This window comes from Marmota flaviventris, chromosome 4 (genome assembly GCF_047511675.1).
Source record: "Marmota flaviventris isolate mMarFla1 chromosome 4, mMarFla1.hap1, whole genome shotgun sequence".
NCBI lineage: Eukaryota > Metazoa > Chordata > Mammalia > Rodentia > Sciuridae > Marmota > Marmota flaviventris.
This window is the reverse complement of record NC_092501.1, coordinates 98,490,428-98,515,290: the sequence shown is the minus strand read 5'-3', so window position 1 is coordinate 98,515,290 and position 24,863 is coordinate 98,490,428. Positions and strand designations below refer to the sequence as shown.

General features: G+C 32.7%; 1 protein-coding gene across 10 annotated transcripts in view; it reads right to left on the bottom strand.

The window, feature by feature from the left end:
• Mycbp2 (MYC binding protein 2) overlaps positions 1-24,863 on the bottom strand; it is a 272,185-nt gene that overhangs the window by 205,849 nt on the left and 41,473 nt on the right. For 9 of the 10 annotated variants that reach the window (XM_071611434.1, XM_071611435.1, XM_071611436.1 and 6 more), the window contains exons 3-8: positions 19,521-19,736; positions 10,632-10,785; positions 5,416-5,612; positions 3,525-3,767; positions 3,216-3,287; positions 1,557-1,653 (exon numbers count right to left, since the gene is read on the bottom strand). In XM_071611434.1, the coding sequence (XP_071467535.1) occupies positions 1,557-1,653; positions 3,216-3,287; positions 3,525-3,767; positions 5,416-5,612; positions 10,632-10,785; positions 19,521-19,736 (979 nt within the window). Of the gene's footprint in view, positions 1-1,556; positions 1,654-3,215; positions 3,288-3,524; positions 3,768-5,415; positions 5,613-10,631; positions 10,786-19,520; positions 19,737-24,863 lie in introns of those variants that run through there. The other variant, XM_071611441.1, reaches the window with a different exon arrangement.

The following is a 24,863-nucleotide window of genomic DNA, read 5'->3' as shown; positions in this document are numbered from 1 at the left end:
TATGTATCATGCTAATATGATTTTTATACCATAAATATGATTATTTTAATATATGTAGGGTGAATACGCATGTCATTATTAAAAATATTTTTTGGAATTACTGTTATTACTATTAGTAAGTCAAAAGATGTGGTTCAGGACTTATAATGAAAAGGGATGGGGTTGCCTCTGTAAACCTATTGTTAAGTCTTCTGTTTTCCAAAGCTGTCCTAACTATGAAATGGACATGAAATGTTTCCTTTGCTTTAATACTATATATATCCGTACACTAATTTGGAAATGCACAGTTAGCAAATTTCAAATAAATGTCTAATGAAAATGTAAGAATATTTTAAAAATTAACAAAAAGTCTGGGAGCAATTATCCTTCTCAATGTTTTCTTTAGAAGTAGGTCTCATTTTCAGATGGTCAAGTGCCCAGAAATAATACTGCTGCTTGCCATAAAATTACAGACAAATTAAATACATTAAAAACACATTAAATCTTAAATTTTAAGATTTTAATGTAAACAACTTTAGAAAGTATAAAAGGTATAAGCAAATTCAAAGACCTTACAATGAAAAATACTTTATGCATTTGCCCAATGTTTCCCAAAACCTAACACTTACTGCCACAGAATTTAGACAGCAATGATTTGAGTGAGATATATATATATATATATATATATATATATATATATATATATATACATATACATACACACACACACACATACAAAAATAAGATAAATTATGTCCAAATTGCCTCATCAGAGCACTCTTAAAAGTAATAATATTAGTCGGGTGTGGTGGTGCACACCTGTAATCCCAGCAACTCAGAAGACTGAGACAGGAGGATCATAAATTCCAAAGTAGCTTCAGCAACTTAGCAAGGCCCTAAGCACCTTAGTGAGACTCTGTCTCAAAATAAAAATATACTGGGGATGGAGTTCAGTAGTAAAGTACCCCTGAGTTCAATTCCTGGTTAAAAAAAAACAATAATTAAAATAATAATATTGGAGTTGTGGCTCAGTGGTAAAGCACTTGCGGGGCATGTGTGAGGCCTAGGTTTGATCCTCAGCAACACATATAAATAAATAAATAAGACTGATTGAAAACTAAAAAAAATATTCTAAAAAAGAATGTTAAATGATAGATTTAAAGAAATTTAAAGAAAAACCCAAATGCACTATTATTAAAGCAAAAATAAGTAAAATGTTCTTAGTACTGGGCCATGTGAAAAAGTTGCAGTTTTATTAAGAGTGATAAAATAATATCATCCCACTAATTCAGCAGCTGAAAAAATCTTGGTGGGGTAAGGATAAGGGATTAAGCAACACAGATAGGCAAAAAATTGAAGACAAATGTTGAGCCTCATTATTACTATATTTCTGATATGTATTATCCTCATATGCATTAACTTTGTAGACTATAAAACATTTTTCATGTCAAAAAATTTTAAACCCATTTGTAAACAAACACAATTCCTTGCTAATCAACCTTTATCTATCTAAACAGCCTAACATGCATATTTCTTAAAGTCATTTGTGAAGAAAAAAATGACTAGTTAGAGCATACCTGGTAACATCACAGTACCATCTTGTTCCAGTGTTTCAGGGCTTATTCTTATGGCTGTCATGCTGTGGTTATTCACATCTCTATATAATAAATAACCCTGGTAACAGAAAATGTTCCTGTGTTAAAATATTTTTCATTACCAACTTCAGCACAAAAAGGCAGCCATCTCAATATTACAATTTTTAAGGCAGAATCAACCAGTATTGTTTTATAAAATATATTAAATATTAAAAATAAAAGAACATGAGTATATTTAACTAGAGGAGGAATCGTATACTCTAAGGAATCAATTTTAAGACATGCTATATTTTCAGATAAATAGAAAAGGCATACTAAACAGGAACCATACAGCACATTTGTTCAAAATGATTATATCACTCACTGGCCATGGAAATAATAGAAATTGATCACTGTATCCTTTTTTCTTTTTTTAAGTTTTTTTAATTGTTGATGGACCTTTATTTTATTTATTTGTACGTGGTGCTGAGAATTGAACCCAGTACCTCACACATGCTAGGCAAGCGCTCTTCCACTGAGCTACAACCCCAGCCCCTGATCACTGTTTATTTGATAAATATTTATTTTAAGGAAAAATAACTAAAATATTTAGGCTGCTATTTCAAAAATATTTGGATGCAGTGGTGTGCCATTGAGCACAGTGCCATAATAATATACTTTCCATGGCTTTATTTCCTAGATAAAACATAGAAGGCTGGCAAATAAAAAATCTGAAGAGACAATATGAACCAGGTTGTTTTTAAAAGACAATCAAATTAATGGTTAATTTGATATGTAAAATTTAATTTCAAAATATTCCCAATAGTTGCTATGGCAGGATGTTTCATAATATAACAACAATAATAATTTCTTTAGTTTTCAAAACACTTTCAAGTATCTTTTATCTTTTCATGCTGGTAATAGATCTTGTGAGCTCAGCGAGGCAGGAGTTACAGAGAAATTTTTATTCTTCATCCTTCTATAAGGGAACATGTCTCTTAGGAGGGTACAGTCGGGAAATAAATATTTCTGACCCCTTTTGTCCATCTTTCAATTTGCTTCTCTCTATGGTAGGAAAAGAATATATCTGACTGCTGATCTAATGAGACATAACCATCTGTCTCTGTCAGGGAATGGGGTCATAGCATTAGGAAAGGATGATTCTTTGCATGATCCTTATGCAGTTGGTTATTCACTGGGCAGACCAAACACTGGTTCCTAGCACAGTGGATCTAGACTTAGAATGGAAAAGTTTATGACAAGAAGCCTTAATCTGACCTCAGGTCACATAAGCATTCTCAATTCAGATTTGCTAATGATAAAAAAGGCCTTGATTTTTACTCAGATTCTCACTTAAGCAAGAACTCCAACGAAGATATTTTATTACCTTTTAACAGCTCAACAGCACAGGACCAAATGAGTTAACTGCCCCCAGTTGCACAATTATTAAGAAGCAGGACATAACCTAAAATTAAACCTCATGAATTCTGAGCCAATATTCTTTACATTACACTGTTATTTATTATACCACTGTTATAGCCAGATCATTTAAAATACACCATTTCTGTTTAAACAGAGGATTTTTAAAAATTGATTTAACAAGTATGAACTCCACGTTTTAAAAGATAAGGACAATTTGGTTCACAGAGGATATTCTCCTACCTGAGCATACCCTAACCAAGACTTTTTTTCTCTCCTGTTTCTGATTCGGGATGTAGAATTATATATATGGCCCTGCAAAATAACAAAAGTTAGTTATTTACAGTTTCATAATCAATAATTAATGGAGTGAATGAATACAAATACAAGTGAATGAATGCAATTTAAGGCATATGTTTTAGTTATAGCTATCAAAAAAAAATTGTAACATTAAAATCAGAATAGCACTCTACAAATGAAGCCAGAAACAAACAGAATCCAATTCAGTACAGTTATAACTCTATGATCAAGAACTGTAGAGAATCGCATTACCCTAACTGTTCCACTGTATCCAGAGCCTATTTTGTATAATCCATCCTTGCATAAGAGATAAAGAAAAAATCCATCATTCTGAAGTAGACACTGGTCATCCTCATCAACAGATATTTCTTTTAATGGCCACTTGTGCATTAAAGCTGCTTTCTTAATGCCATTACTGAACCAGTCCTGAATTTGAATTTTTCCCACCAAAACAGCCTGTACACTTCTCTGTAGCGAATTTAGTATAGTTGGCACCTATTCAAAAGAAAAAGAAAAAAGAAAAACACATTTTAAAATGTTCCAAACACAAAAAGGACAAAATAAAAGATATTTTTATACATATTATTTCTAAGAAACTGAATTGGTCAGAATGATCATGTATGGCATGTTAACAGAAAGTACAAACAAAAAGGTCATCAACAAGAAGCAAATTTCAAGCAAAGCACACTTCTTTAATCTAGGATCCTACATCTTTTACCAATTCTGTAAATGCTGACCATTATTTCAAGTTCTTTATCTCCATAAATTTATCATTGCCTTATGGAGCTCAGATTGTATTAATACAGTAAACTGTCTCATTCTCGTCACATTTCTTATTTCATCTTTCATATTTTCTCTATATTTCTGTTCTGCATTCTGGACAATTTCTTTCTCTTTAATCTTTCAATTTGCTATTTCTATCTTCAACTGTATTATCTACTAGTTAACCCATCCCTTAATTATCTACTTGTAATTATTTTTCATTTCCAAAAGTTCAACCTGACTACTCTTTATATTCTCATTCCTTAGTCATAATTTAAATATTTTCTCTTAAATATAAAATAATTTCAACATTTAAAAACTTGGAAGGATTGATTCTACTGTATTTGTTTCCTCTCTCAATGGTGGTGTTCTTTTTCCTTTTTTTTTTTTTTTTTTAATTTGTAATCTCAAGTGTAATAGTGTTTTCTCGGTAGGAGGTCTCTGATATCTGCAGTTCATACCTCAAATAAAGGATTTCTTAGAGGCCTTTAATAAGGCAATTTGCAGTACATTACCACCTTACCCTACTTTAAACACTCTGTTAAGTTTTTTGGAATAGGTAATATACATTTGGGTGTACAAACAATTTGAGATGTTACTGAGTTACACATTCCAATGAAAGACTTTTCTTGATCAACACACAGGCAAAGAAAGTTTTGTGAATGAAGGTGGCAGAAGGAAAGGGGTGAAATAATAAAGAACAATGCTAAGAGTTTTGAGGGAGCTCCTCTGCCCATCAAGGCAGTTGTCCAAGGGGCCTGAGAAAAGCAGATAACTGGGTCTTAAAATTACAACTTATTTCTCAATTTTAAGAACCATCTGAAGGAATTAAATCAAGTTTGCCTATAGAGAGGACTGTATTTCCCCACTACTAACAATGATGAAAAGTTTATTTATTTATCCTAGATATTAAAAGTTCAAAATGTTAGATGCATAGCTGAAGTAAATCAGAAACAAATAAACTTATGACAAATCAAAATCAATAAAAATATAGCAGATTGATGGCACATCTTTTTCTTTCAATATAAAAAAGATATTTAAAACTATGAAAGAATCCTATGCTTGAAAATTCAGGGCCAGATGAAATATAAGGGGAAGGAAGAGACAATGCAAAGAAAGATAAGGTCATAGTGCTTATACAAAACTAAGTTCTAGATTCAAGAATTTTGCCAAAACTCATTTTATTATCTTTAATGCTACAGAGTCAAACACACATGTAGTTTCACTCAAATACTGTAGATTGTTTATATATCAACCTTGGAAAGATCAAACTCTTATATAATGAATCAGAAAAATCATAAAATTCCTATTGACAGGAACAGAGATAAAACTGCAATGTAGCATCTTATAAAATGTCTAAGCAGCTATAAACATAAAATACCTGAATAGTTTGGCAAGCATGACTACCATTGTTAGTGAGGATAGCAGAGATGGCCTGAAGTGTCCTTCCTGTTTCTCCCCAAGAAGCCACTAGACTAAAGAGGCAAGCACAGGAAAGTGCTGTCAGGGACTGTCCTGTGCTGTCATTCATCCCAGTACTCCGAACAGTGATTTCCAAAAGGAGCTGGAAAAGAGACTCTGCGGATAAAATAATTGGATTCAATTACATTCATCTGACATATAAAATATTATATGGTATATTTATTTATTTATATCTTGTCTCTCTAAACACAAAATTTAAGGTAGCTAGAATACTTACTTTGCATTAGTTTCTTTCTATTTACTCTCCCTTTTCCCCGTAAGTTAAGACATTTATGTAACAAGGGTCTTAGAGAACATTTTTGGTTCACTGCCTCATTTTTACAAATGAAGAAATGAAATCTGTCTAAGATCACAAAAAACAAACTTGTCTGCAGGCATTCACATATTTAAGAAACTCATCCAATCAAGTAATAGACTCACTGCATTTATTTTTACCTTTTATATTGGGAGGAGTATGGGTTTCTTATATTGTTAAGTGTCTAGAAAATTATGTCTATACTTGCCAAACAACAACAGAATCCACAAAATATATACTATAAATTTTAATATAAAAATGCTTTATCATTAATATAACAGCAGGTTACACTAATAGAAGGGGTATATAATTCACTTATATCCTAGAAAAACCTCCAAAGAAATGAAACTGAGACACAAAGAGGTTAAAAGACTTTCCTAAATCATAAAGCTACGCAGTAACAAAGATGGAGAACTAACACAAGAATGTTCTTATGACCAGCAGAGGTCTCTTCACAAAACTCCCTGAACAACTCCATCCAAGATTAAATCAAGACATCTGGGTACTTCCTCAGTAGGAAGGACTGAAAGGCCACCTGTGGTTTACTTGGTAACTCACAGAAATTTAAGTGTCCTCTACCAATCATTTTTCATATCAAATCTCAAATAAGTCCCTATTTATTTATTTTCTAATTAATTCCTCTACCTCTCTCTATCTTGATCCATCAATTCAATCAATGCTATCACCATCTCTTAACTAGGCTACCAAAAAACATTCACAAATTCTCTTCTACCATTCACTTTTCCCACTTACAGCTAGAGAGATTTTTCAAACCAAAAATCTGTCAGCCTAAAATCCACTCACTCCTTTGTTAATTATTTTCCCTTTTCTCCCTTCTCCCCATTCCTCGTCCCTCCCTTCACTTGTCTGTTTTCAACCTATCCATCTTTCCCCTTAAGTATACTTCCTTCTCTCTAGCCTTTAATATATATCTCCTCTATTTGCCCATCCTTTCTCCTACCATTATCCTCAGCTATTCTATCTTTTAATTATTCAGCAAAAATTTAATGAACTCTTTCTGCTGACTAAGAACTACTCTAGGTCAGAATAGTACACTAGCAAATAAGACAAAGAACATCTCTACCCTCAAAAAAGTTAAGATTCAAATAGAAGAAAATCATCAATAATTTAGGCAATAAGTTCTATAAAATAAATAGATTTTTTAAAATGTAATGAGATGGACAATGACTCTCCATTCCTCCTAGCACCATAATCAATCTTCTTAACATGGCCTGTAAAGCTCCACATGTCCTTGCCTCCTCCACCACAGGACCTTTCCTATTTTAGCTGGGTGTGGTGTGGATGCCTGTAATCCCAGTGACTCAGGATTGGAAGATTCTAAGTTGAAAGACAGCCTCAGAAACCTGGTGAGGCCCTAAGCAACTTAGGGAGACTCTATCTCAAAATAAAAAGATAAAAAGACCCTCCCTCCTTTTACTTTCCAAATTCTAGTCATATTGGTCTTTCTTCAGTCATTCTGTCTCAGCCTGACTATATACTGTCCTTTCTGTCTGGTATATTTATAACCTGGTTTGTCCCTTCCTATTCATTCTCCAAATCTCAAATGTCATACCGTCTGGAAAAATGAATCTCAGAACTCCCTCTACTTTCCTCTATTCTATTTAGCCACATTTCTAATTATACATGTGTCAAAATCTCTAATGCTAAACTCCATAGTAACAGCAGTGGTATCAAACACTCTTAGTCAGATTGAAAGTACTATTACACATTTAAGTGAATACTTCAGAACACATATCCTGACCTTGAACAAAAAGATAGATATAAGGGAATGTTTTTATTATGTTTTAAAAATAAAAATTCGTTTGCAAAGAATCTTAGTATACACTGAATTCTCAAGATATTCAAGATACTCTAACGTTATTACCTTATATACAAACAGAGATATGAAAAATTGTGGTATATATGTGTATTAAGAATTGTAATGCAAAAAAAAGAACATGTATAATGGCATAAATTGACGTAAACATACTTTATATATAGAGATACGAAAAATTGTGCTCTATATGTGTAATAAGGATTGTAATGCATTCCACTGTTGTCGTGTATTTAAAAAAATAATAAAATCAAAAAGAGTATTATAAATGTACACATATTTTCATGAACAATGAAAATAACCAAATAAGGGGTGGGGGTCTAGGTAATTAATGTGATTGTGGTATGAGATCAAAGAAAAAAAGCAGAGGCAAGTTTTTAATAGAAGTTTAGTAGTAAAAAAAAAAAAACAAATTACTACTTATATCTTGGAGCTGGTTAAATAAAATTAATATGAAGTGGTGAGATCAGAAGCAAGCACGGAAAAGAGAGAAGACCAAAGATAGTATAGCACCATTTGAAACTGTTAACAAGGAAATAAAAATGAAAAAATAAATAGGGTGAAAGTCTTAATAGACAGAAGATGATTAGTATGTGTCATAATTTCAAAAACTAATATTAAGAACACAATCTACTTTAAAAAGAATAAAGAAAAGAAAGTATTTAGGTAAAGAATACAAAAAACAGTGTATGGGAGACAACAGAATGGTAGAAGACCCAAGAGGAAAGAAATGATTAGCAGGGTGTTCAAAGTATGAAAGATGATTTCATGGGTTTAGTGGTTACTTTAAATACTTCAATTATTTAATGACTGACAGAGTTAAGAAAAATCAGTGCAAGGCCAGGCTCAGTAGGCAAGCCTGTAGTACCAGTGATGTAGGAAGCTAAGTGAGGAGGATCACAAGTTTGAAGAGCCAGCCTTAGCAACTTAGCAAGATTAAGTGCTAGGGAGGAATGAAGCTCAGTGATAGGGTACTTCTGGGTTCAAGAGAAAAAGAACAGACCAGACTAGAATAGCACATTATTCTTAAAATAAATCAAATCTTCAGTAAAATGCTGTTACATCAAATAGCACAATATTATTATGATCACTGATGCTACTGTAACAATCACCAACCTATCAAAGGATAAGAACATTTAATAACTGCATGTTTGGGAAGATGGAGTGGTGGTATTTTTTAAAATCCTCAGTTTGTTTTCATGGTCAGCATTCCCCTCCCCCACCAACATAAAACAACAAAATCAACACAAAAACTAAAATATCCCAGTAAACAAAAAACAAGAGAAAAATATGACATGTAATTAGGTTCATGCAATTAGGTTCCCAACATGTGTGCCTAATAAAAATCTAAATAGCCATGTAGAGAAAAAAAAGAACCAAATTCTACTCCAAACTAATAGTGTAGTCCCCAGACCAACATCATAAACTTATTCCAAATACAAATTCTTGGGGCCCGTTCCAATTCTACTGAGTGAGAAACTCCACAGGTAGGGCCCTGATGACTCAGACGCATGCTAATAATTGAGAATTGCAGCTTTAGTAATTGTGACAACTTTCCTATACTACCTGAAGGATCTAGAAATTCTAGACTGGGGCCCATAGTTAGTATTAAAAAAATAAGCCCATTAAAAATTATGCTTCCGTCCATATTTCTATTCCTTAACACTCTTATGTGAAGACAGTCAAAGTTCCTATCTTGCTTATAGGATTATATGTTGAGCCTAGGTCTCTGGCAAGCATCCATAAAATTTAAACTCACTTTAAGGAAAAAAACAATATTTTCACTCAATGAAAACTAGTAATAAGTCACAAGCTTTCTCCACAACACAAATATATTTTTATTTATAATGAATACAAAAGAAATGCCCATTTTTTTTAGAAACTGTTTTATTTTCTTTTTCTTTACTTTTTTATTAACAAGTAAAGTTATAGAAGGTGAAATGTTAGCCATTTTGGCCAAAGGTTTAATAAAACTAATTTAAGTTAATGGTGATTTTAAGATTTGTAAAGTACTTCTAGATTCCAGGAATTTTTGTTTTGCTTTTACCCCATCATTACTATAATTAGTAAATATTTGTGCATGAACTATATAACTCTTAAACCGTAATTTCAGTGAAACATAGCAAAACCTGAAAATTTATATCCGGGCTATTTCAGTACACAATCAGATAGAGGCCATGTTACAGGAGCACACTGCATGTACTTCCTAAGAGAACTAATTCATCATAAATGTTTCAAATCAAAGTTGTGCCAATTCACCATTTTGTTTTAATTGTTCAATCTTTTAGAATATATTTTTTAGTTGTAGATGGACACAATATCTTTATTTATTTTTAAGTGGTGCTAAGGATCAAACTCGGTGCCCCACACTTTCAAGGTAAGCACTCCATCACTGAGCTGTAGCCCCAGCCCTGTTTAATCTTTTGATTGGAGTCTTAAATTGGAACAACTGTTACAGAATGAAAATTGTTCCAGTTCTAAAACCAGTTAACCCTGTGCTCTCTGATTTGTGAATCTACATTTCAAAACAGGATGTGGGAAACATAGTTTGGTAATAGTAAGCATATTTTAGAGAGGATAATTTACCATTTTACTATTATAAAATGAGTTGATGTCAGATGATCATTTTATTTTGGGGCGATATTTTGTTGTTGGGAAGAAAAAAATGAATGAAAGAAAAATTATTTTGCTTTTATTTGAATACTGGAGTACTAACAACTTATAATAAAACCACATTACAGAAAGTAAAGAAATATTTTGAAATTTAGCAAAATAGCCACAGTATTCAAGTTCTGAAATTTTAATACGGTGAGTCATTTTCCTATAAGTGAGAGTATCTAAGTTATTAATAGTCACACCTGATAATTCTGCTGACCATAAACAGCTAACCTAAAATTGAAGATATTTATGTGGGATGAACACTTTGTTTTAAAAATTAAATATTTTATATAAAAGTAGGAAAAAAAATAGTTGAATTGGCTCTTACCCAGGACTTCAGGTGGCTCTGACTGCAGGCCCTCTGGCTGCTGTCCCTGAAGCACATTCAGCAGGGCTTGGAGACTCCTCAGACACAGGGATGGGTGAGAAAATCGTGTCTCCTTGATCAATTCAAAAACTTCACAAAGTCCAACTTCAATAATCTATTTAAGATGAAAAGAAATTACACTTTATAACATGTAAGCTAATGCCACTTTCCACACAGTCTAGTTGGTACAAGTTACTTCTACACCCAATGAAAAACTGTTATGATATTTAAAAGGCAAAGCAAAAACAACACATTTAGAGAAAAAAAAAAAAACCTAGTGTATTTAATGTGAAGATTTTGAAAAACCATCTGGTTATGAGACGGCTAAAAACAAGTGGCACTGTTTAAAAAACAGTTTTAGTATCATGAAGCCATAATATCACAGCATGAAAACAACTTGTAACAGTGAACTGGAGAGTAGAATATATCACTCAGAAGAAACAAACTTTATTAATTTACAAAGTTCATTTGGTTGTACTCAAATAAAACTCAGGGCTTTTTTTTGTTAAGTCAGGTTAACTGTTACTTATAACCATAAATATAAACAACAGCCAAAAAAATTTTAATCTTTCATCTTAGCCCTTCCTATAATAATATAATGACATATTATTATTTATAGGTAGCATCACTTATTCTTGAAAATTATCAACAAAAAAACTGAAAACTGCTTAGCCAAAAGTATCCCTGATACTTTTATTTAATTGTAATAGTCCTCTTTGGGACCAAGAAAAATATGACTCTATTTAGCAAAACAGATAAATCTATAACTAAAGAGTAAGAGAAAATTGTAATTTAGTAGTATAAGGATATACCTTCAGAGGACTGATGAAACAATAGACAATAAAATTCCATTTCTCAATCAATGTCAACATTTTGAGAATAATACTTATTTACAGAAGCAAGAAACAAAAATAGTTAAAATGAGAGTAATTTGTATAAATGCCTCAAAGATAAAGTCTGTTGGACATAATGGTGGAAGAATATTTTCTCTGTTGAGATTTTTACACTAGTTCATATATACAAGCACTTATTTTCTGCAGCTCACTATAGAAGATATGAAGCTATATTTGGGCTCTTGTCTTCTAAGAGTTTATAATCTAATAGGATAAATAAAACATGTACATAATTCTTACCTATCCCAGACTTCTATTAAAGCACTTTTTATATTAAAGTGTTACTTACTATTTGTTTCCATTTCTCAATTAAAACTGGCACATGGTGGGCACAACATAAATAGTGATTTATTTAATTACCCACTCATTTTGTGTGTTAAAAAGCACTGCAAGTCAGAAATATATTTTCCAGATACAATCAAATCAGTTGTAGGCATGTCAACTGTTCTAATTATCATTTGCAAGGTTTCTGAAGAAGACAAACCCAACTAGTAGAATTGTTTTAGAGAAGTCATCTAAAATCCTAGCAGGCTTGATTACAACTAAGATTCCACAAGTGTCTGCATAGAATTTCAATTGATTAAATCCATTAACTGAGAAAAATTCCACTTGATACAGTTTATTTTCCTAGAATGGACTAAAAAATGAAAACACACTAAGATTTCCATCTGCTTTTGTAATACAGGAAGTACAGGAGGAAAAAAAAAACTCTAAAGTATAAAACATGGGGGCTCTATTACCAAGCTAGTGTGAGACTCTATATTCTATCATTCTTTAAGATTGCTTATTTTACTACTATGACTTTTTATAAATCTAAAAAGATTCTTAACTGATCACACTTTTTACTGTTTTATCTGTATAAATAAGTTTCCTATGGTAACATAAATTATTGAAACTTGCCAAAAACAGTTAAGACTGCTCATCAAACAGGTTCCTGATTTGTCCCTCTCGTAAACTTAAGTATTGATAACAAATGCACGATGATAGGCAACTCACATAGGAAAGAGAAAGATAGTGAGCAATACCCACAAGACTTCAGGCACAAGGACCATGGCAGAGAATTCTCCATCTGTCTAGATTAAACACTGTCACTAATTACCCATACCTTGGTTCACCGTAGGCTTATTATAAACAGGAAAACAAATACCGATAGGTATCTGATATATGGCAATATAAAAAAAAAAACAACCTCAAGTTTTCCAATAATTAAAAATTAATATTTAGCTCTGAATTATTGAATAGAGTTGGTCTTTAAAGTATTTATCTGCAGCAGTATGGCTGAGTATAGAGTATTTTATTTTAAAAGTAAAAATTCTGAAATTGAACTTTACACTTCGAAGTCCATCTAAATGGCTGAAATCAAATTATACTTCCTCCTCCCTCAATTCTAGGAAGAATATACAGAACAAAAATATTGCAGATACAGTATGAGTTCATCTGGTAGAAATAAATGCATTTAAAATTTTTTTCTTTTATTTATTTATTTTTTTGTGGTGCTGAGAATGGAACTCAGTTTCTCACAAATGCTAGGCAAGTGCTCTACCACTGAGCTACAACCCCTGCCCCAAAATAAATGCATTTTAACTGTGCACAGAAAAAAAGAGGCAAAAAAAAAAAATGCTTCCTTTGAGTATTTTGGGGTTAATAACATTTCAGAAATTATTTGTAATTTCCATGTCTTTTCATAAAAAAAAATTCTGCATTTTCCATACTGTCTAGAATGATTACACAATGACTTTATAATTAGCAAAACATATGTTAACTTTTAAAAAGAATAATTAAGTACAATGATAAGATACACTAAGCTTTAATATTTTCGATGATAAACCATCACTCACCACCTAAAACATGGGTTTCCACTTCTCTTAGAAAACAGCCTTTGGGAAATTTACTGAATTTTGCCTTTACTGTTGTTTTCAAATAATTAAATTTTGAAGGCTATCTCTTATACTTGAAAGATGAAGGAACAAAGCTTAAATAACTACCTAATATAGCCAATTTAACACCAATGCTAGGAAAAGTGGGATCAAAATATACTCAGCCAAAGAAAAATGCCATAATGAGCTTTCAACATTCTACTGTGCTCTCCACAAATAATGTATTTCCAAAGGTGACCTTTCATTCTCTGGTAAATGAAATCATAAAAGCTTGGTTACATCACTTTTAGATTTAATAATAATTCTTTGCCACTATAAACCACACATTATTCTATTATTGAAAAGCCCTAAAGTCAGTTCTAACATTTATAGAATATTTTTATAAGGCTTAAAACAGAGTCAAAAGTAGGTTTATATATCACAATAGAGTAAGCAGGGCTGGGGTTGTGGCTCAGTGGCAGAGCACTTGCCTAGCAAGTGCGAGGTGCTGAGTTCGATCCTCAGCACCACATAAAAATAAATTTAAAAAAATAAAGGTATTGTGTCCAACTACAACTTATATATATTTTTAAATATTGTAAGCATACTGCCTCTTGAAATTGTTCATTTAAAGCAATATTTAGTAGAAATAATATTTACAAACAATAAATAATAGAATCTACAAGGGAAGAGGAAAAGGAAAAAACAAAGAGAGGAAGAGGAAGAAGGAAGGTGAAAGAGAAGAAGAATTCTGCTTCTCGGGATTATGAAATGCTTAAGTTCTTATCCTCTAACACAAATTTATCTACAAGTACTATCATCTTCTTCTCTTCATACCTGGAGGAAAACTCATTCTTTCAACTTTTCAAAACTAATTTTTTTTTTCTAAAATATTCTTGAGGGGCTGGGGTTGTGACTCAGTGGTAGAGCATTTGTATAGCATGTGTAAGTCATCGGGTTCAATCCTCAGCACCGCATATAAGCAAATAAATAAATATCCATCAATAACTAATAAAATAAAAAATAAATAAATAAAATATTCTTGACCCCACACCTCCCACCTCACAGAATTGCTTCTACTTGTGCTCACACAGAGATAACTCCCAAATTGATATCTCTAGCTGGCAACTTTCCTTTGAGCTTGAGCCCCACATAGTACACACTGAACACCTAACATCCACCTTAAAATCCAAATACTCAGACCTAAACTGAATCATTATCCCAGCCAAGTGCATATGCCTTGCTAGCACCTGAATAACACTGCTGAGATACAAGTCTAATAAGACTCCTTGGCTTAGGATCTTCAATGCTTTCTATTCATAAGATAACTAAACTGGTCATGTGACACCTAAGGCCCTGCATGATCTAGCTTCTGCTCTCAGCCTCTATCCCTATCTTAGCCAGTGCTGCATCCTCATTCCCATGTGTTCCGCTATACCTATCAATCATTAAAGGTCGAAAGGACAGTTATTGATTTGCTTATTATACCTACTAGAGAACACTTTCTTGAGAGCAGAGATTGTGTCTGATCCATTTGTTCTCAAGGCCTAATATAATGCTAGCTACAAACACACATATATACATACATAAAATTTACTGAAGTACAAACTAAATAAATAAGTATATGTGAATCTACATCTTTTTAAAAAATATGTAGGGCTACCTTCAAATCTGTTCAGTGTTAGAAGTATGACTCTTAAATATTACTATCAAAATATTATGCAGCCATAAAATTTAGAAAGCTTTAGAGGATCTGATTTATCAGTGAAAGTTTGAGCTAGATAAAAAACTCAACATAAAAGGAATACGGCAAAAGTAAAAAAGCTCTTTTTAGAACATCAATGAGCAATGACTCATAAAATGCAAAAATAAATGACAAAGTCTAATAACAGTCAAATTCAGTTTAACCTTTAAAAGAAAGGGGGAGCTGCTATAAACATTGATACAGCTGTGTCACTGTAGTATGTCTATTCATAAGACAACTAAACTGGTCATGTGACACCTAAGGCCCTGCATGATCTAGCTTCTTTTAAGTACTTTGGGTATAAACCAAGAAGTGGAATAACTGGGGCAAATGATGGTTCCACTCCAAGTTTTCTAAGGAATCTCCATATTGCTTCCCATAATGGTTGCACCAATTTGCAGTTCTACCAGCAATGTACGAGTGTATACTTTTCCCCATATCCTTGTCAACAATTATTATTGCTTGTACTCTTGATAATTGCCACTATTCCTGGAGTTACATGAAATCTTAGAGTAGTTTTTATTTGCATTTCTCTAATTACTAGTGATGCTGAATGGAAAAAGAAAATGTGGCATATATACACAATGGAATATTACTCAGTCTTAAAGAAGAATGGAATTATGGCATTTTCAGGTAAATGGATAGAGTTGGAGAATATCATACCAAGCAAAATAAGCCAATCCCCCCCCCCCAAAATAAAGGCCGAATATTTTCTCTGATATGCAGATGCTAATTCACAAGGGGAGAGGTGGGGTGCACTAGGGAAAAATAGAGGTACTTTGGATTAGACAGAAGTTAGTAAAAGGAGAGGAGCGGGTATGCGGGTAGGAAGGATAGTATAATGAATCAGACATTATCACCCTCTGTGCATATATGATTACATGACCCGTGTGATTCTACATCATGTACAACCAGAAGAATGAGAAGTTATACTCCATTTATGTATGATGTGTCAGAATACATTCTGTCATGCATAACTAATTAAAGCAAATAAAAATTAAGGGGAAAAATAAAACTGTATTATAATGACATTTCAACAACAAATAAAACCTGCATTTAACCACGTGAGGAAAAAAAGGAGGAGGAAGAAAAATCTCAGGAGAGAAGGAAAAGAAAAGCAAGAAAAGAATGGAAGAGGAAAAACCTGAGATAAGCAGCATTTGGAGTGAAAGAAATAGTCAAAAGGAAAAGAAAAATGCCAGTATTTCTTGCCTGCCCTCAATTTCCTATTAATTTAAACCATAATCCCTCAAGTGATGTAAAGGGCTGCCAAAAAACATCACCTCAAAGTTTCACTCCTTACCCAGGCAGCATGCTGACTGCCACCACAGAGAGAGCTCACTTCTCTCTTTGTATCTCATTGACTATATGAATACATTGATTCTCTCCAAGCTTAATTTCTTAAAATAGTAACTATTTCTTAATAAATTACAGGGTTCATTGGGAAGCAACTGAAAATCATTTGTCCCAACCTGACATTTTTAACTATAGTTGTTATTTATTAAGCACTTACTATTTGCCAGGTACTTATTCTCTCAAGCACTCAACATCCATTAATTCATGTAATCTTCACTACAACCCTATGAGTAAATAATAGTCATATTTTATACATGACAAAGTTGAGGCACAGAAATGTCAAACCACTTTCCTAGTACCTTAGTACTACAAACCACATAACTCGTACTTTAATAGGGAGTGTTTGAACACAAACAGTTTTGCTCCATAACCCATTTTCCTAAGCAATACACTGTGTTTCCCAACAGGTCAGTACATGGTGGAAAAACTTAGTATTAAAAACTTGGACTTTTGGGGCTATGATTGCAGCTCAGTGGTAGAGACTTGTCCAGCATGTGTGAAGCACTGGGATAGATTCTCAGCACTACATAAATAAATAAATAAAATAAAGGTATTGTGTCCATATTAAAAAAAAAATTAAGAACTTGGGCATTTAATTTTCTTTTAAAGATACCCTTTTGGCTCTGTTATCATGCTGAAAATTGTTTGAGAATGCCTGATACTTTATTTCTTTAATATTCATTTATCCTAATGATTTAAAACTAAGAATCAGTTATACTTAGTCATACAGTATTTTTTAATACGTACCACAGTTTATTTTCAACATCTGCATTTCTGTTGCAAAAGATTTCTCTGTACTTCACCCCATCCAATACTGTAGTGAACTTAAACACTGATTACTATAGTACAGTGTGACCTGCCCACACACAGAATCATATTCTTACAAAAGAATACCATACAAGTCCTGCAGTCTTACATCCTAACATTTTTTTCCTAAACCTCTCCTAAATAAGCATAAGAAATAATAATTAGAGACCATGATCTGTACCTGGAAAGACTTAAAGGGATTAAAGAAAGAAGCTAGAATTGGTACAGTTGACACACTAGAGACAGGTAAAAAGTAAAGGATCCTGAAACAGAAGATATGGACATTGGAAGATGGCTGATTAAGAAGTCAAGGATGTTCACAAAACCTTACTATTATATGAAACAGAAAGCAAGTCATCTGCTGAAAATTAGGTTAGAAGAATCTGACAGAATCATTGAGGACAGTGGCATACTCAGGAATATCTACCATGAAATGGGCAAGAGAAATCAGATCAGAAGCACAGATTCCATCTGTGCTGCTAGTGCCAAGGAATAAAAAAACACTTGCATTGTATCTCATGTATATAGACACATCAGGAAGTAAGTTTTCAAGACATACTTTTAGAATATCATTTTGGTAAAAAAGACAAAATATGAACACTTTTGACAGAAATCATTTTTAAATGTCTCTATTTAGAAAATTAGCAATATGCATGAATCACATAATCTACCATTTTTAAGTGTTTATATTTTCATCTATTCTTTTGTTACAAATATTAATTGCACTTACTATATTGAAAAACTATTTTATGTATAAAATAATATTATTTTAAAATATACAAATACTTAATCAGAATTCATTAAGAATAATTTATCTATTAAATACATGTTTTTGTAATACCGAATACCTTATATGCATCTAGTAATAGGGAACAGTATCAAAATGGTATTGATACTGATTATTTTCCTAGACAAGGGGAGCCAGAATAGCAAGAATACAATTATAAGCTTAGGTGGAAAAGGAAAAAGCTTTTAGCTCAGCTGCTGCTCAGCCAGGAAAAAATAAAATAAAATATATACCTGCACTAGAGATCACTCCCTGCTGGGGCACTCTCTCAGCTTTCTATGGCTCTTGGCTTACAGCAGTTTGTGCTTATTCTTGTGTTCACCTTACTGGCAGCCCACCACCTCAGAGCTCCACTTCCACCTGCAGTGGCTCACTGCCTCCATGCCAGCATCTCCACTCAGTACTGCTTCTGTACTTTATAATTGTCCCTGTAACATCCACCAGACCACTGGTCTCCCTGCCTAGGCTTTCCAAGTACTCCCCACTGTGTTACCAACTATTAACTTCCTTGGAGCTCTAGTTAGAAAGTTGTAGTTTTCCTGGTTTGTTCCAAACCTACTCTTATCCATAAGTCAGGTTATTTTTAAATCACCATTTTAGACAATTATCAAGAATACAAGCAACAATAAGTGTTGACGAGGATGTGGAGAAAAGGGTACCCTCATACATTGCTAGTGGCATTGCAAATTGGCACAACCACTATGGAAAGCAGTATGGAGATTCCTTAGAAAACCTGGAATGGAACCACCATTTGATCCAGCTATCTTACTCCTCAGTCTATACCCAAAGGACTTAAAATCAGCATACTGTAGTGATGCAGCCACATCAATGTTCATAGCAGCTCAATTCATAATAGCTAAACTGTGGAACCAACTTAGATGCCCTTCAACAGATAAATGGATAAAGAAACTGTGATACTTATACACAGTGGAATATTACTCAGCATTAAAAGAGAATAAAATTAAGGCATTTGCAGGTAAATGGATAGAGCTGGAGAATATCATGCTAAGAAAGCCAATCCCCCAAAACCAGAGACAGAATGTTCTGATAAATGGATATTGACCCATTTGGGGGGGGGGGGGGTGTAACGAAGTAACTTTGGGCAAAGGGGAGGGGAAGGGGTATGGGGGTAGGAAAGATGGTGGAATGAGATGAACATCACTACCCTAGGTATATATATGACTGCACATCTGGTACAACTCTACATTGCGTACAATCAGAGAAATGAAAAGTGGTGCTCCATTTGGGTACAATGCATTGAAATGCATTCTGCTATAATGTATAATTAATTAGAACAAATTTTAAAAATTAATTAATTTTATAAAAAGCTGAATGTTTTAACCATACATATATGTATTATAGCCAGAACACCTCAAGTAATGCTCTAAATAGAATGAAGTGGCTTACCTTTGGAAGCTTGATAGGGGGTTCTTTGGATTCCTCCTCTTCATCACTATCTGATTCTCCACTCTGCACAGAATTCTTAGATGCAGCTGCCAATGATGTTTCCTTTTTTTGCCATTCCAGAACGCAATGGCGTACATTACAGTAAATATTGAAAGCAGAAGGATTGCTATGTAGTTTGATATCTGGTATGATTACTGTATTCTCCAAGTTTTCAGACTGAAATACAAGATAGAACATTTCAATATCACATTCTTTTCTATAATCATTAATTTCCATTTTAAATAAAAATGTAAAGAATAGACAAACTAAACTGACATGCAAAAGTCATATAAGTGACATAACAAAGACATTTTAAGTCTATTCACTCAACTTCTAGTACTCTTTCCACTACCTTCACTACTTTTCGAGTAATAAAACAATTAACAAAACTGACAAGGCTGGAAAAGGTCAAAGAACTTAACAGAAATATCCTTTGGTCCCCATGATTGAATAAAGTCAACAAAGTTTAACTGCTGGAATAACATATAAAAGAACATCAATTTAATGCCTTTTTAAGGGACACCAAACATGCTATAGCATCTCAATGAACTACTAAAAATGCTGCATTACATTTTGAATTCTGTCAAAAGTATAGGGATTTATGTAGAAATTAGGATTCAACAAGATATAATTTTCATCAACTCATTAATTTCATTCTCATTCAAATAACACTAATGTCAAGAAAACTGCAATTATGTTTCTCAAACTCTCTCTTAGCTATCAGTTTGTATAAAGGCTAAAAAACCACGTGGTTGGTAATCTGTTAAAATAAAACAATTTACTTGTTTAAACATGTAAACAAAAATGCCCAGCGTTTCACTTATCAGATAGATAGCACTACACTTTTGATATCAATATGTACATTACAAATATAGAAAAGTGTTATATTTTGCAAATTCAAGTTCTAACAATTAGAGTATGTCCAGGAAGTATATGTAAGGGAAATAAAACGAAAACTCAAGTAAAAATACTCTTGGTCCTCAAATTTTGCTCTTCTTCCATAAAGAATTTGGGGAAAAGGAAATATCTCATTAAATAAGAAATATTCCAAGAAAACTGCCAAGAAAAAGTTAAACTGGCATGTAACCTGTGAGCATATCTTTGAGAGATTAAAAGAAAGCAAATAAATATCAACAACCCAAATTTAACAATATATAAAAAAGTAATACACCATAACCAACTGGTATTTATAACACAGGAACAATGCTGACACAACAATGGAAAAGAAATTAGTATAATTTCTCATCAAACAAAATAGAGTAAAAAACATAAAATACTACAAATAAACATTGAAAAATATTTGACAAAAATATAATACCAATTCAAAATAAATTATCTAAACACATTAGGAGTAGAAGGGAATTTCTTCAAATTAATAAAGGGTAACGGAAAAACCCACACCTAGCATAACAGATTGAATGACGCCTTTTTCTAAGATTGTGAACAAAGCAAACAAAACTACTCTCAGTAACTCAATTCAGTCGTGTATGAGATACACTATCCAATAAACTAAGAAAACAAAAACAAACAAAAAACATAATCAGAAAAAAAAAAAGTCTTCATTTCTGGAAGGCTTGTAGAAAATCTTAAGGAATCTTCAAAAAGAAAAATAAAATAAAAATAAAAGCTTCTAGAAGTAATATGTGGATTAGGCAAAGTCACAGGATGCAAGATCAGTACATAAAAACATGTAATATAACCATATACAATGAATGAACAATTTTAAATGTCATTTTTAAAATAATAGCATTAAGTCACAGACAAGAAAAAAATATTTGCAAATACATATCCAATAAAGAATTAGTGCTCAGAATACATAATGCCTGAAACTCAACAGTAAAAACAAAGAATCCAGTTAGAAAGTGGACAAAACACTTGAATCATTACCAAAGATACAGAGAACAAAAATAAGCTCATAAAAAGAGATTAGCATCATTAATCATTACGAAAATTAAATTAAAATAAAATACAGTACACATATAATTTTTCTTTCATTTTAATTGCTTTTTTCTTCATGTGTTTATTATTTAGCCTTGGTTTAACTTTTGGAAAGGTAAAATTTTACATGGGCTTGAGTTGTTTTGATGTTATTTGCTTGTTAATACCTTGGGTTTTGTTCTTCTTATTTCCCCTTTCTCTTTCTACATCTATTAACAGCCAAATTTTCCCATTCCATCTTCCTCTCTTTGTTTACTTTTAGCTATTTGTCATTCCTCCTCCTTTATAGCCATCATACCACCTTCTCTCCTGTTTCCATCTTGTTCACTTTTTCAATATTTTAAACCTTCTCTTGCCTTTCCACTCTATTTTCTCTTCACTTAAGGATCAGTAATTTTCACTAACTGAAAGAATTATATAGTTTATGTAATTCCTACCCCATTCATGTTGCTGTGACTACACAATACATTGTAGATATCTGCTGTTCAACGTCTGCTCTAGTTCAGTTATTTATTGCCAGTGCTAATGTCAAATACTGACCACAATACCTCTGCAAGTGGTAATTAGTGTTATAGATGTTAAAGTAGATAGCAGACACTTATTTTAAGGCTATACATCAGTTGCTAACACTACTGCTATTCCTTGCTCCCCCTTTCTCTAAGATAAGTGGGAAGTGATAGGGACACTACAAGTTCACAGAGTAGAGATCCTGCTGCTGTACCATACTTGCAAGTAACAGAAAACTTTACTCCATGGAAATGGAGGTGAAAGTGGTTAATACACCAGGTTTATTCAGAAATCTTACCCTGAGTTTTTAAAGAATGAGAAGAACCAGGACCAGAAACCAAGTACTATACTAGGACTTGGGAAGCATGTATAAAAAATAAAAGTATAGAAAACACATAAACACATGGAGATTAAAAAATATTCTTTTAAAGAACAAATGGAACATAGAAGAAATGAAAGAAGAAATCAAGCAATTTCTTAGAAACAAATGAAAACAGAAATAAAACATATTAAAATCTATGGAATAGTATAAAAGAAGTTCTAAGAAAAATTTATAGCACTGAGTGCCTATGCTAAAAACAAAAAACAAAAACCAGAAAGATCCCAAAATGATAATTTAATAATGCTATGCCTAAGGCATTAGAAAAGGAAGAACAAACTAATGCCAACATCAATAGAAGATAGGAGATAATTAAGGTCAAATCCAAAATTAATGAAATTGAGAATTTAAAAAATTATAAAGAATAAATGCAACAACATGTTGGTTCTTCGAAAAGATAAACAAAATTGATAAACCCTTCGCAAACAAACAAAAGAGAGATAAGACCAAAATTAGAGATGAAAAAGGAAGTATCACCAGACATTTCTAAAATCCAGAAGATCATTAGATAGTATTTTGAAAATTTATACTCTGATAAACTGGAAAATCTAGAAGATGTCAACAAATTTCTAGATATATATGACCTGCCCAATTTGAAACAGGAAAATACAACAGACAATATCACAAATAAAATTTAATCAACAATTAAAAACCTTCCAATAAAGAAAAGCTCAACACCAGATGGATTCTCGGCAGAACCCTACCACACCTTTAGAGAACGCGGTCTTATTCAAATTATTCCATGAAATAGAAAGGGAAGAAATACTCTCAAATACATTCAACAAAGCTGGTATAATCCTGATACCAAAATCAGACAAAAGAAAGAAAATTACAGATCAACATCTCTGATAAACATAGATATAAAAATCCTTAATAAAATATTAGCAAACCACATTCAAAGACACATCAAGAAGATATAAGGACACATTCAAAGACACATCCCAGGGATATAAGGTTGGTATACACAAATCAATAAATGTAATTCACTATATATATATGCAACACCCTGGGAATCAAGCCTGTAACACCTGGGTCTTTGGAGGGCATTTAAGTATCTAAGCTATAGCAGTAGCTAAGCAATTAGGAAGAAACCAAAGCTGAAAGACATACTACCTAATTTCCACACTTATTATATAAAGACAAACCTAGCTCAACTAAACAAAACACATTCAAGAAAATGACACAAACAAATATGGCAAACTGATTTTTTATAAAAATTCCAACACAATTCACTGGAAACTTTAACAAATGGTGCTGAATCAACTGAATATCATTGTGAAGGGAAAAAAAATGAACATGGACACTTAGAGCCAAAATTAACTTGAGATAGACCACAAACCTAAGTATATTAGATAAAACTATAAATTCTCCATGAGCAATGTAAAGAAGAAAATCTTTATCTTAGGATAGACAAAGATTTCTTAGGACACAAAATACAGGCATTATAATAAGGGAGAAAAAAATCAACTAATTGGATTTATAAAACTTTTGTTTTTCTCAAGTACTATAAGGAAAGAAAAAAGCAAATCAGAACAGGTTTTGGAATACAGATATCTGACAAAGTCCTTGTATCTATGATATATAATTCTGACAATTTTACAAGAAGACAATTATAAAAGGAGGAGCAAGATCTCAACAGATATTTCACGAATAGCCAAGCATATGAAGAGATGTTCATGTCATTAGTCATTAAAGAAAAGCTAAAACCACAGTGAGAAACCCCTATATGCCAATTATAATTACTAAGATCTTAAAATCTATTACCATGTTTTTGCAAAACTGTGAAGCCACTGGATTTGTCATATACTGCTTTGAGATTGTAAAATGAACCACCATTTTGGAATGATTTTTAGTTTCCTTTTTTTTCCCCAGTACTAGGGATTGAACCCAAGGGCACCCGACTATTGTTCTATATCTCCAGACCTCCCTGCTTTTTTAAAATTTTGAGATAGAGTCCCCTGAGTTTGCAAGGCTCACCTTGAACTTGTGATGTTCTTGCCTCAGCCTCCTGAGTGGCAGGGATTACAGACGTGTGCCACCATACTCGGCAGTTTTTCAGTTTCTCAAAGAACTATATTTACCATGCAACCTGTGAGGAAAGAACTAACACTGCAGGTTTGGTTGCTTAGTCCTGTATTTTTCTAAGAAAACTGTGATTGACTCTTGGCCAATCTTTGGGAATGTGGATGTTTTAACTTTTTTTATGGTAGTGGTAGACGATTTTGTTATAAACACCTAGAGCAATGGAACATAATTCCCAGCCTGTCAGACTGCTTTGCACAAACATCAAAACTGATGATGAAACCTGAGTTTCACTTGCCATGGCTGCCTGCTTAGCAGAATGCGTCTAAGTGACAAAAACCACAAAAGTCTGAGTTCCTAAGACTCAACTATGCTTCCACACATTTCACTGTAGTTCACTGCCAGAGCAAAAGCATATTCTACATGCCCAGATAAGAACGAACTAGGAAGCTTGTGCC